The sequence below is a fragment of the Myotis brandtii genome, unplaced genomic scaffold (assembly GCF_000412655.1).
Source record: "Myotis brandtii unplaced genomic scaffold, ASM41265v1 scaffold311, whole genome shotgun sequence".
In the NCBI taxonomy this organism is placed as follows: domain Eukaryota; kingdom Metazoa; phylum Chordata; class Mammalia; order Chiroptera; family Vespertilionidae; genus Myotis; species Myotis brandtii.
The window spans coordinates 4,090,355-4,105,168 of NW_005361913.1; the positions used below are offsets into that span (position 1 = coordinate 4,090,355).

The 14,814-nt window shown below is 37.4% G+C and overlaps 1 protein-coding gene across 6 annotated transcripts in view; it reads right to left on the minus strand.

The window, feature by feature from the left end:
• CDKAL1 (CDK5 regulatory subunit associated protein 1-like 1) overlaps positions 1-14,814 on the minus strand; it is a 645,197-nt gene that overhangs the window by 339,308 nt on the left and 291,075 nt on the right. For all 6 annotated transcript variants that reach the window (XM_005869973.2, XM_005869971.2, XM_005869975.2 and 3 more), the window contains exon 9: positions 12,842-12,945. In XM_005869973.2, the coding sequence (XP_005870035.1) occupies positions 12,842-12,945 (104 nt within the window). The remainder of the gene's footprint in view (positions 1-12,841; positions 12,946-14,814) is intronic.

A 14,814-nucleotide genomic window follows, 5' to 3' on the forward strand; every position in this document is an offset into this window, starting at 1 on the left:
TCAGTAGGACATCCACTGAGGGCTCCCAGACTGAGGGGCAGGCTTGGCTGAGGGAACCCCATCCCCCAGTGCACGAATTTCATGCACCGGGCCTCTAGTTAATTTATAAGCTATAATTTTTATTCATGCATTTTTTTTCAACAAATATTTATTATGGGCCCACTATATGCCCTGTGCTGTGCCAAACTCTAAACTCCAGTGATGAATTAAACAGGCATTCTCACTAACTTCTCAGAATAAAGAGGAATAAAGACAAAGGTGAAGGGATTGAGAAGTACAGATTGGTAGTTACAAAATAGTCATGGGGATGTCAAGTACAGCAACAGCATAGGGAATATAGCCAGTAATATTGTAATAACTGTGTATGATGCCAGTTGGGTACTGCAAAGATCACAGAGAACACTTAGTAAAGTATATGATTGTCTAACCACTATGCTGTACACCTTAAACTAATACAAAATAATATTGAATGTAAACTAATTGAAAATTTTTTTTTAATTTTTAAAGAAATGAAGAAACAAGTAGCTCTAAAGTAAAAATTACTATAAGTGCTTTGGAGGAAATAAACAGTGTGATATGGTAGAGCAGCCGTGGGCAAACTACGGCCCGCAGGCCGGATACGGCCCATTTGAAATGAATAAAACTAAAAAAAAAAAAAAAGACCGTACCCTTTTATGTAATGATGTTTACTTTGAATTTATATTAGTTCACACAAACACTCCATCCATGCTTTTGTTCCGGCCCTCCGGTCCAGTTTAAGAACCCATTGTGGCCCTCGAGTCAAAAAGTTTGCCCACCCCTGTGGTAGAGAATAAAAGGGAAGAGACTCCCTTAAAAGTTTGGTCAGAGAAGGGCCCCTGTGAGGTGATATTTAAGCTAGTACTTTAATATGAAAGAGACAGGTGAGCCAAAACCGGTTTGGCTCAGTGGATAGAGCGTCGGCCTGTGGACTGAAAGGTCCCAGGTTCGATTCTGGTCAAGGGCATGTACCTGGGTTGCGGGCACATCCCCAGTAGGAGATGTGCAGGAGGCAGCTGATCAATGTTTCTCTCTCATCGATGTTTCTAACTCTCTATCTCTCTCCCTTCCTCTCTGTAGAAAATCAATAAAATATATTTAAAAAAAAAAGAAAGAAAGAAAGAGACAGGTGAAAACTTTCAGAAAAAAAGGGGAAGAGAAGGTGCTGCGTTCAAAGCACTACGGATACGAAAGAATAGCTTGGTGATAAGAGGTTGGGGACAGAGTGAGCAGGTGAGAGTGGAATGGAGAGTGCAGCAGTCACGTGGGGCCTCATGGACTTGTATCCAAAGTGGAATTGTATTTTTCTACAAATGCAAACCACCCTTCCGGGACTGAAGCCTCTCCTCTTCTGAGAGGCCACCACTTAGTCTTCCAGCCCACAACTTTTCTTTCTACTCACATGTCCTCCTTCCCTCCCCCCCCAATATGCCCTGAGCTGTCTTTCCCAGCAGTGGTAAGAGATTTTTGGGTGGTGGACAGGAGCTTAGTGGTGTCACTTATCCTCTTTAGTTTTCATAATCCTCATCTGGAAATGAAGGGCTAAAGATAATAGCAAAAGTGTCCTCCTAGGATGCAATTCTTTGATTTACTCATAAAGTTGTAACTGAAACTACAGGGCTAGGAAGGAAACAAAAGAGGGAAAACCAGGTGGCTTCCAGATTTCTCATGAAGAAGTCTTCATGGTATAATTTATTATGTTAAAAGTAAATTCTCAGAATATCAGGCTATTGTATGATCAAACAAAATTGATCAATTCAAACTTAGGAACAAATCAGTTTTAGTTTATCAAATGTTTCAAGTAGTGATGTATCTTTTTCCCATATCTTAGTTAAGTAACAGTGTGACACTCTTTCTTCATTGAAAGGCCCAACTCAAACTGCACAAAATAAAAGTGATACTGAAAAGGGAGAAAATCTATATAAATGTACACATCAAAAAGAACTAGACTGCTGCCCTGGCTGGTATGCTCAGTGGTTAGAGTGTCGGCCCACACATGCACACAGAAGGGTTTTGGGATTTATTCCCGGTCAAGGGTCAAGGGCATATACCTGGGTTGCAGGTTTCATCCCCTACCCTGTCGGGGTGCGTGCAGGAGGCAAGCAATCGACGTGTCTTTCTCTCATAGATGTTTCTATCTCTCTATCTCCTCCCTCCTTTCCACTCTCTAAAAATCAATGGAAAAAAATCCTTGGGTAAAAAACAAAGAAAGAAAGAACAAGGTTGCTTTAAAAAAATACACAACATTGCCAGTTTTCAGCCTACCTCACAGAATCAGAATACCTTGAGGTGGAGCCTAGGAAACTGTACCTGAAGCACCCCAACGTAACCTAATGAAAGGCCTCACGTCATCTATTACATGAAAAAACAAGCCCAAGTTTTTACTTTATTTCCTCACATAAATAGTACATTTCTTCTCTACTTCCACTGACTATTTTGATCAAATGACTTAGTGTATTTAATCCAAGAAAGTTGTCTAGACAAAAGTTTCTAGAATGGTCCTCACACACCTGCATCTGAGTTGTTATTTGCAGTGATTCATTTGAACATACAAATTCCCGGGCCAATGGCAGAACTACTGAATTGGGAATTTGGCCAGATGTCTGTATTTTGGACATACACCCCAGAGGTCTAGAGATTATTCATAGAAAAAGTAAAATTTAAGACCCACATCCAATAAATGATTACCACCTCACCATTGTTCACCTTCCTTAACTAAAATTCAACAAACCAAACAAATCTATGTGGAGGGAATGGTCATCTAATTATTCATTCCTTCCCTTATTCATTCAATTCATTACTTCATCAGATCCTTCTCATTATTCTCCAATTACATTTTCACTGGTTAATCCCTCACCCCCAGGTTCTCACCCTTCTATTGTTGACAGTACCGGAAATGATTAACTAAAGGGCATCTTTTTTAAAGTCAGCAATCTAAATCAAACTTTTCTTTCTTATATTACAAATAACAAGAAATATGCTGGAACTCACCAAGAGAAATATACACACACACATATACTGAGAGCACCAAATAAAAAGAAATAAAAAAATTTATAACCTCTGCAGAACAGCCAAGGTCTCACTAACAAACATTTTTTTTCATGCAGAAAATTGTGCTCACAGTACCTGACATTGTGCAAGTGTTTACTGCAATTTAATATCCACACAACCAAGAGAAGAAATTTAATAATTTTTCAGCTGGAATGAATTGACAGCCAGTGTTAGAAAACTGCAGACTCTGCAGAATCAATAAAAGCTGCTGGCATCATAAAGTAGTACTTTTGCCCAGAAAACATCTCACAAAGGTCAGGTTTACAAACCACCAGGTAGCGGTATCACTTTTACATCTTTCCAGGACTATTAAAATTCCATTACACAACCTTCCAAAACTAACATGCAGCCTTTAAACTTCACCAAAATAATCCCAGAGACAGACCAGCCTCAGTTCAAACTCTGAAAGCAAACCCTTGGTTAACTTTTGTCCCCTTGTCACAAAAAAACCATTTGTAGAATTCTATTTTGTAAAAAAATATCAAAGCAAATACATATATATTTACTTATAACTATAAACATAGCTCTAAGTGGATATACCCATTTAGTGAATTGAAAGATACCTGTTAACATCAGGAAATAATTTCCAAAAGTAGTAATTTTTCTGTTGCAAATCTTGGAAAACCACCACCACTAAATATCTGATGTCATAAAATCAAGCCTGTGTTATAATACCCAGTACTCAATTGTGCCTAAAGAGCAGCTGACATGAAGCAAGATCTCCTGCCCACTTTAGACATATAGCTTTTCCAGGCTGTGTTTTCATTAGAGGTTCCCAGTTGCACATGGAATTTCATCAGGCATAATCAATTCAGGATTAGCTACTCATTCCACATTTATTGAGCACCTACTAAACCCATCTACACACTGTCACAGATGCCTGACCCAGTGCCCTCTGGCTCAGTCCTCCAGTGACCTAAACCCAGATGGAAGGGAAGGGGAACATGTGCTGGGAGGGTAATCTCTCCGCCTCTGAGCAGAGATGCATGGCAAGCCTCCCTCAGTACTTCAGTTTTCCTCCAAAGGGCATAAACTTCATTATCTGCTTATTTGATCTCAAACGCAGATGGATTTGCACTCAATCAAAACAGAATACAGGCACCTTGGGACCTTGACAGAGAGCAAAGACCTCTGCTGCCCTACTCAGTCCATGCCTGGCTGAAAGAACTAGGTTCACAGTGGAAAACAGGCAGGCTATTTGCTCTCTAAGTCAGTGATCTCCATGTTTTGAAAAATCACTTTCCTGAATCTGTAAAAAATTTTAAGAATAAGTATATTTTCTCAAACTCCGTTTACTTAAAAATGTATGGAATGACATAATTAATAAGCAATAAAAGCTTCATCACATGTAATACAAATAATTTAATAATACATCTGAACACATAGTTATACTCTATACTAGTGTACTAATAGATTATGTACAATACAAAATATATAAAAAAGAAAGACAATTTTAAAGGAAGAGAAATACATACAAAGACAAATTCTAGTATCTTTGTCCTGTACCCCGAAGTATTACCTCACCGAATGACCTAGTGTGTGTGAGCAAATGCCTTGGCTATTATCAGCCTCTGTAACAGGACTCCTTTCTGGTGCCCGATGGCTAAAGAAGTGAGGCCGGATCACTAGAGAGCCACAAATACTTAGAATGTACTCCCAAGAAATCCTTTCAGAGTATTATGTTTTTCCGGGCACGGGTGCAAGTTTTAACAAGGAATGCCAAAATATACAACTCTGAGAAACACAGTATGCGAATTTGAGTGCTAAAAGGATGCTGCTGAGACCTACTTACTACATCTCTCAGTATTCTCTATATGAGTCCATGTGAAAATTTTCTTTCAAATCTAATGCCAAGCTGTTTTGTTTGTTTTTTTTCCTTATAGAGAATAAACTTTCAAAAAGTTCAGAGTCAAAACTGCCTATGTGACTATAGCCTAATTTTCTGTTTTCCCAGGTCTCATTATTTTATTATAATAACTAAATATATATTAAACTTATTTGCATATTTGCAAGTTGTTTTGTAGAACACAATAGAGGGAAAGAATAACAATCTCCAGTAACAGTGGGGTGTTAATTACTCTAGTTTTCCTAAGGATGCATACAAGAAGGTATTCCCGGAAGCCCCAAATTTGCTGTACTTTAGATTACATGTACTCTAAACTATGAAAACTCAGAATTTTGAGCAAATGTCATTCTGTAAAACAGCCTTAGGACTTAATCTTTGTTTCCCACAGCAAAGACAAGCTGTTTACTCAATTATCAGCAAACATTACCCACTGGCCTATCTTATTAGAAGAAGTAATCAAAGGTTGATTATAATAATGTACCCTTATCCTTACTTTTTTTTTAAATTTGTTTTTATTGATTTCAGAGAGAGGAAGGGAGAGGGAGAAACATCAGTTGGCTGCCTCCTGCACACCGCCTATTGGGGATTGAGCCCAGAACCCAGGCATGTGCCCTGACCGGGAATCGAACCATGACCTCCTGGTTCATGGGTCAACATTCAACCACTGAGCACACCAGCTGGACCTTATCCCTACTTTTCTAAAGAATGTGCCTATTAGCAGAAATATGAACTGTTTCTAAATAAAGACTTAATAAGTATTTGTTGAATGAATGGAAAAATAACAACTATATAATCCAATGGTTACTTCAGTTAAAGAGTCATTATTTGATTTCTTTCTTTCATAGACCTCCAGAAACATACCAACCTCAAGATTCAGAATGGCAAAAAGATTTCATCAGGAATATTCATTGTAACCACATGGCAGTAGCTAACAAGAACTATGTATTGAGAGGGAATCCGAGGAAGAGCTCTGGTTGACTAGAAAAAGAAACTAGGAGCTAGGAAAGGTGGAGAGGCAACAGAGTGTTGTCGGTTTGCTGACACCACCCTAGACAGATAGTGGGTGTTTTCAAAATCCAAAGGTGCTTGTTTACGTTAAAAGGCTCAGTGATTTTTATCTGAAGACTTGCTTCCTGCTTCTGTGTACTTAATAATCATCAGTCCAATTTACTTACTCTCTCCTTCTAAACCAGGAGGAATTCCTTGAAGACAAGGACCATGTGATTTTCATTTTTTCATTCCCACACAGCACACTAAATACTCCTAAATGGCAGTTGACCCTTTTGTGATACCTTGGGGATAACAAAATCATTGAGCCTTTTAACTTAATCAAGTACCTTTGGATTTCAAACCCATCCATTAACTATCAGGTAGGTCAGCAACTGACAACACTGTTGCCCCTCCAACCTCCCTAGCCTGGCTCATTCTTTACTAGTCAGCCAGGGCTTCTTCCTGACAATCCCTTCAATAAAGGTTGAAAGGACCAGTTCATTTTATAGCTTCAACCAAAAATCTGTCTGAACTAGTAGTTCTCAATTCTAGTTTTCCAACCTGGATGTACATTAGAATCTCCTACAGAGTATTTTAGAAAATGAAGCCCCCCACCCTGACCACTCCATCCACAGAAATTGTTTGGTTTTGGTTTTATAAAATTGCCAAGTGACTACAATGAATAACCCAACTGTTCTTTTCTAGATCAACATTAGTTCCTAAAGACTACATCCTTCTCTTATGGATTAATGATCTACATTAGCATATTAGAGACAACAGAAAGTTCTGCCATAAAGAGTCTTATTTAAGTTAGCCTTCCTCAAAACTGACCATTGAACCTTTTCATCATAACTCCTATCCTATATAATAAAAACCTAGGTGGCGTCACGCGCGACATCAACACAAGATGGCCACCACAAGATGGCCGGCAGGGGAGGGTAGTTGTGGGTGATCAGGCCTGCAGGGGAGGGCAGTTGGGGGCGACTGGGCTGGCAGGGGAGCAGATGGGGGCAATCAGGCTGGCAGGCAGAAGCGGTTAGGAGGCAGTCCCGGATTGTGAGAGGGATCGGGCCTAAACTGGCAGTCGGACATCCCCTGAGGGGTCCCAGATTGGAGAGGGTGCTGCAGGGGCTGAGGGACACCATCCCCCATGCACAAATTTCGTGCACCAGGCCTCTAGTCTATATATATATATAAAAGCCTAAGCAACCATTCAACGGTTCGACTGGTAGCTATGATGCACACTGACCACCGGGGGCAGACACTCAATGCACAGGCATGGAAACATGGAACAGACTAATGAATCTCAGAGGGAAGGGGTGAGAGGGGAGGGCAGGAAGAGATTAACCAAAGATCTTAATGCATACTAGAGGCCCGATGCATGGATTCATGCACCGGTGGGGTCCCTAGGCCTGGCCTGCCGGGATCAGGCCAAATCCATGCACCGGGCCTCCGACATCCCCTGAGGGGTCCTGGATTGTAAGAGGGTGCAGGCCAGGCCAAGGGACCTCACCGGTGAACGCACGGGCCTCTAGTTATAAATAAATCTTTATTGGATCACAGCCACAACTATACATTTATGTATTGTCTATTGCTATTTGCATGCTACAAGGGCAGAAATGAACAGTTGCAACAAAGACCCTATGCTCCACAAAGCCTAAAATATTTACTATCAGACCTTTAAAAAAATGTTAAGGAATACACCACAGAAATACTAATCTAAACTGGCCAATTCAGATGGAATCCTAAAGGTTCCAAGGAAAGGCCTCAGAGGGTAAAAAATAAAATAAAAGGGGGGGAGCTCATTAAATAGGGCTCCACATCTACTCTAACCATGGCTGTACTGCTTTGACTTTTCAAATTTCATTTGAAGAGAGGTTTGAACACCAATGACTTAGAAACTAAGAGATTGAATAAATAAAAGGCAGTAAATTATACTCTGTTTTGCCATGGAAAGCTTTAACCAACTTTGTCCAAAATCAAATTGATGAATCCCAGCTTATTTAAACTGAGTATCTGAGAAACAGCTATTTAGGCACCATGTCCCCTATCAAGTTATATACATTCATGCATTTATTTAGCTTGCCCATTAAAATTCTTTTATAATTTATATTTTAATATTATATTTTTGGGTTTTGTAAGTCAAAACAGAAGAAGAGGCCATGTAGAGACTATATCGCGAATTTCTATATATTAGCAGCTAAAGGCATTTCTAATTCATTATTCAATGTCTCTTAGAAAAGGATGTGTAACAAGAATTCTTAGTGTTAATGGCCTAGAAACATGTACATTTCTCATTATAAACTACATACTTCCTTTTACACATGCATTTCAAATTCTATAAATCATACTATTTCATTATTCCTCTGAAGAGGCAGAATTTATCAGTTGGTAAAATCATCTTCCCTCATTCCAAACACAATACAGCATTTCATACAGCTTTTATTTTCATGATGAACTATTACATACAATCATTTAATGTAAGCTGCCTGAAATCCTTTTTTTGGAAGTTGACAATATACAAAAAAACATGTAAATTAACATTAGTAATCCTTTAGAAGAAATAAGATTTTTCAATTTTATTTGAACATAGCACAAATGAAAAGTTAAAGGAATAAAAGATATTTAAATAACTGCCTTATAAATTAATAGGATGCAATTATGGATCTCTTTTTTATTTTAGATCAAAATCAATGTATAGTAACCCTTGCTAATGGTGATCAGTCAAATTTGGCTTGATGCAAACCATACAACTCAACAATCTGAAGTTTGCACAACAGAAAATCAAATATTGCTCATATTTCTTCAGATTTAAAAGAGCAGGAAGCAATGTTTTCCAGTTGCATTTCGTAATTAATCTTATACACAATTGATGGTATCTTTGTAAGCCTTGAAATAAAACAGAATTCATTTTTTTTTAAATTTCAGCATTAATACTAAAATCACTACGCATCAAGAAATTTTCTCTCTGCTTTGAATATTTCACCTTAATTTCTTTACCTTCCTATAACCTGCTTACACCACTTATCCTGCAGGGCTTTTTCAGATTTGTGAGGGACAAAAAAGTAGTAACACACAAATGAGATCTAGAAAAGCACAGGAGAGCTATGAAAACAGCTCATCCATCATCTCTACATTTTGATTCCAGAGACAGCAATGAAAGGTGTTGTTTCCACACCACTCACCCAGCACACTTAAAAAGGTTTGTTCCATCACTTAGACCACTGAAACTGATTGATTAGCTGCTAGAGAAAAATCAATACAAATATGCTAGAAAACACTAGCTTGTAAATTCATTCTGGCCTCAACAAAGTCCTGGTCATTGCTTGACATGTTTTTCTAGATATCGAAAATGCAACCATGTCAAACCTCAGCCCCCAGACACTGCCATGCCCAGGAATTTTTAAAGCCTAAATCTCGGCAGAGGTAGGGAAGTAGGGGGGAAGGTTTCCCAGCAGTCGGTTAAAACAGTGATATGATACCCAGAAGTCACCTGGTAAATCTTATAACTCATATGCAGAACTGTCCACAAAAATGATAAAGACACCAAGAAGGTAAAAACAGTCAAAGAAAATGTCAAAGGGACTAGGTTCAGTGAGAGAAAAAGCAAAAAAGCCGGAAAATCAAACACACACACAAACACATATGTAAATGGTAAACAAAAATTTCTATTCAAAATATAAATGATTGTGACTTCAATGCTATCCATTCAAAAGTTAATAAGTTACCTTTCTCACTTTTCGGCACCTGAATGTATACTATTTTTAATGCTCTGGGAAACCACTTTACATTCAGAATGATTTCACAAATCTCTTCTCAACACTCTCTTGCCTTTGGGTTAGCTCTTAGTATCTTCACATTCATTAGACTACTAAGAAATACATTTTATGAATATAAAATATTTCATAAATATGCTATTCATAAAGAAATTGTGATCTCACTGCATCATGGCAGGCAACCTGGGTAATCCTCATTCCACAATTGGTTTAGAGCTTTTAAAAAACACTTTATACTTCTACACAGTCATTAAAAATTTTAAGTTACAGAAAGAAAGCAAATGTAATTTTCAGGAAGAGAAATTTAATTTCCACTGACTTTAAACATAGTGCTAAAATTTAGTGGCAGCATACTTAACCTTTACATTTAGCATAATCTTTCAAAGAGTAATATTTATTCTTCTTTATTCATTATAGGTCAGATAATTTCATAATGACATAATGAAGAATTTATGGGGTTGTGGTTCAAAAACAATTCCTAACACCTGAGTTATGAAAGGAACTAAATATGCAAACACTATAAAACTAAGAAAATGGGTTATTTCTTCCTTTTACCTTCACAATTATTCTTCACAATTTTAAAGCTCCAACATAGAAATTCAGTAAGACCATTAAAATCCCACTGTCCTTTGCAGGAAACATAAGATAATAAACTAACTCAATGTCTTTAAAATGTGAGGTACAGACTGCTATTTACTATAGCAGAAAGGGGTTATAAGGCCATTCTTAGCATGAATTTATTTTTCTAAAATTAAGGAAATGAAAGGTAGTTGTCAAACTAAATAATTTCTATCTATAGATACATTTTTCAGAGAATATATTTTTGAAAATCTGTCATTTGATTCTAGTCATTAATGTTTGCTGTGGATGTTCCAATATTCTCACTCAAAATGAAGACTTCTCTTTCTGAATTAATTTTAAATTCCTTCAGTTTAAGTAATGTCTAAGGACACAGGCAATTACTTCGCATAAGTTATCTCAAACGACACTAAACAGCATAGTAATAAGAAGAACATGGCTCGGAGAGGTCATGTACCTTGTCAGATCATGTGGCTAGTAAGTAGCACACCACCGTTTCAAATTCTAACTCTCTTAAGCAAAGAGCATCAAATACTTGATAACTTAAAATTTTCCTAAATACAATAGCTTATCTAGAAAGTTATGACCTCAATATTTTAGAAACAGTACCACATATCAAGCAAATGAGTTCACCAGTCCAAAAACTAGCATTCAGTTTCAACTCTAATTTACAGATAACAAGACAACAGAAAAACCTTACATTGCAAACATTCTATGATTGCAAATAAAAAGGCACATACATACCTACTGATGATGATTATGAAAGTAATACTAAATATTTTCTAACACTTTCTCTAAAAATAGCCACTAAGTCACTCCCAACTTCTGATATATAGTCTTTGAACCACTCACCTTAATTAGCCCAGATCACTTGGATGTGTCAATGCTAACTGCCAATCAAAGTCTGACAGAACTAACACACTGTGTCTCTACTGCTCAGAGGGCATTTCTAAAGATAAACAGAGAGCTAAGTTTGTTGGATATGTTCAGAGTAATTCTATAAGCATTTTATAAATACTATGTTCACCCCTTCCTTTTTTTCCCCTCAAGTCAGATATAATACATAAATGTGTCCATACTAAGTCATGAGGCAACCATATCAAAGCATTAGTATAGGTTATAGATGAGGATAGATATGAGGGAGCCCAGAGAATACTTTCACTTCCTACATAGTGATTTAACTGTTTTATATTTTTCAAACAAATTTTCAAAGTAAAATGAGAAAATTTTTCAGTTATATGTAGTTGTACTTAGAAATTTATAATGTTGAAAAAGTGCCGCAAAGAAACTAATTTGTATGCCTTCCAATTTGTAGTGTTTGATGGATATATAATATAGTTTTAATATCTCCATTAACCAACAGATACATAAAAAAAAACAAACACCATGTAAGAATGCCAGAAAAGGCATCATTTTTCAAATATATTAGGTTTCTTTGCAAATTTTTGCCATTTTTGAAAAATCCTTAGGGTAGTTGTGTTACAAAAGACAATTGCCCAGACATTTTCTTAGATTAGGTATCTAGTCTCACCCTAAAACAGAACACTGGCAAGAGTCAGTGAGTTGCCTTTCATTTCTTGTTGAATGGAAATAGAAGAGTGGACTAAGCTAAGAATATAAAAATAGAAAAAAATTATTGGGAGGTGTTAACAAACCAACCAAGGTTATATTTCTCTCTATTTTTAAGAGCATTCCAAATTCATGTTGATAAAAGCTTTACATAGACTAAATAAAGAAATGTGTTTGGAACTCATACTTGCTAGAATTCAGGGTGTGAAGTACTGAAAATAGCACTCAAAGTTACTCCCTCAAAGAAAAGTACATTGCCAATAACTATTAACCCACAAGATTATGAGGCCATGCATTATCTCATGTTGGGTGTAAAAGCACACTGATGTTATATTACACATATCATAAACAAAGACAAAAGGGAAGTTTATAGTTTAAGCAGTTATGTGTCAAACAACACAACTGTGACTCATGTAAAAGATAAGTCTTATTTTGTACAGAGAGATACCTAGACAATCACATTTTTCAGCAAGTGTTGAGTCAGAAGTAGCTGGCCACTCACACAGCGAATCGTTCTCTGCAGGGCTCCCTACCAGTATCCCTCCTTACTGACCCAATAGTCCTATGAATAAGGAAGGCTATCTTTATTGGATGATAGTAAAATCTACCTTCTCCTTTCAAGACTCTGGGAAACCTTTATTAGTTCAATTTTCTAATGGTCCAGAAATGACCAAAGAAATGGGTAGAAATCTTAAAAAGTGTATTACTCAGTTCACAAAACTCTTAACACACATCAAAAGGTCATGGATTTCATTTTTATTTTTTGTCTTTTCCATGGAATCTACAATAGGTGATAAAATTCAAATCATGTCACTTACCTTAGAGTCATAAAAAAATGAAAGAGTGGCTAGTAATGTGAATATTATAACCTGATTGAATCTATCAGATAAGCTGAAATATTTGTAAACGCTTCAGAAAGCTAAAGAAGCATGTATGGAAAGTAAAACAAATTAGAAGACTACTATAATTTATTAAGAAGACTAAACTTGTACACAATTATAGACACTCTTACCTTGAAAAGACTGTTTGGCTCTGTCTACTAGTTCATCAATTGGATAACTGGCCAAGTTTCCTCTGGCGTGTTTAGTTTTGCAGTAGGTACAAGCATTGAGACACCTGTTCAAATGACAGCAATAAGTAAAGCTGGAATTTTAAAGACAGTGCACACTTAACACAAAGAAAACACACCAAAGTGCTAGTTTAGTAACATTTGCAGTTTATAGAGGAGATATAAGAAGCAAATATCTATCACACTTCATATTTATGTTATTTCTACCAGGCATTGAAATTTCCAATTATGTTCCAACCATTCAAAAATGATTGTACAGCCAAGGTGGCATAGCTCAGTGGTTGAGCATTGATTTATGAACAAGAGGTCACGGTTCAATTCCTGGGTTGTGGGCTCGACCTCCAGTGTGGGGTGTGCAGGAGGCAGCTGATTAATGATTCTCTCTCATCACTGATGTTTCTATTTATCTCTCCCTCTCCCTGTCTGAAATCAATAAAAAAAATTTTAAAAATAATTATACAAATCACCTAATATTACCTTCAAATGCAAATATCCATGTGGAACAAAGTTTACAAAGATTACTCAAAAGAAATCAAGATCCACACTGTTTGTAAACCACTGACATTTCTTTGGCTATTGTAACACTTTAAAATTTTAGTATCTCCTAAATATGCCATATTAATTGGAAATGAAAAAGCATATGCATTTATCTTTTAACTGACATAATAATAAAGTGAACATGGCATTTTCATAAAAAATACATTCTTGGAAATTTTCACATATGTTTCACTATTTGAAATCAGAAAGAAATATTTAAACATATCCAATGTTTAGTTTTTCTCGCTTTGAAATTTTAAAGCATTTTAAAATGATCTTTTAAAATTTTGTTATTCATTATAGCAATTATTTGTCATGTCTAAAGACTATTGAAAAATATTTCTATTTATTAATTTTTCCAAACTAATGTTGTAATTCTACTTTTATTTAATTTTTAATTAAATTTATCATCCTAGAGCAACTGAATCACCGAAGAGATTTGTGTTGCTTTTTGTTAAATGTTGAGCCTTATTTTGTTTTTTTAAATCCTCATCAAAGGATATGTTTTTATTTAATTAGAGAGAGAGGAAGAGAGAGAAAGAGACAGAGAAACATCAGTATGAGAGAGAAACTTCAATCAATTGCCTCTCATACTGCCCTGACCTGGAATCAAACCTAAAACCTTTTCATATATGGGATGATGCTCCAACCAAGTCACTTGATTAGGGCTTGAGCCTTATCTTTTTTACATAGGTCTATCTTCTATCCTATATAATAAAAGCCTAATATGCTAAGTGTTCGGTTGTCCATTCAGCCAATCAAAGCGTAGTATGCTAATGATATGCTAAGGCCGCCCAACTGCTCACTATGACGTGCACTGACCACCAGGGGGCAGATGCTCTGAACAGTAGGTTAGCTTACTCCTGGGGTCCAGCTGATCAGGACTGAGCGAAGATGGGCCGGACATGCCCTGGAGCCCTCCCACGGTCCCTCCCCAGCTAGCCAACCTCCCGCATCCCTCCCTGGCCCCAATCGTGCATCGGCGGGGTGCCTCAGCCTGGCCTGAGCCCTCTCACAATTTGGGACCCCTTGGGGTATGTTGGAGAACTGGTTTCGGCCCGATCCCACAGGCCAGGCCAAGGGACCCTACCGGTGCATGAATTCGTACACTGGGACTCTAGTATGTATATATTAAAGACTAATATGCACAGTGTCCCCTCGGGAGCTCGACCGGGAGAACGGGAGTTCGATCACTCACTATGACCTGCACCGACAACCAGGGGTCAGCGTGGAACATGGCAGGTGACCAGCAGTGGCAATGAAGTGCTGAGGGAGCGAGGGAAGGAGGAGGCGGGGAGGTGGGGAACCTGATAAGCCCTGATCGCCACCAGGCCTAGGGACCCTACCCATGCACAAATTTCGTGCACCGTGCCTCTAGT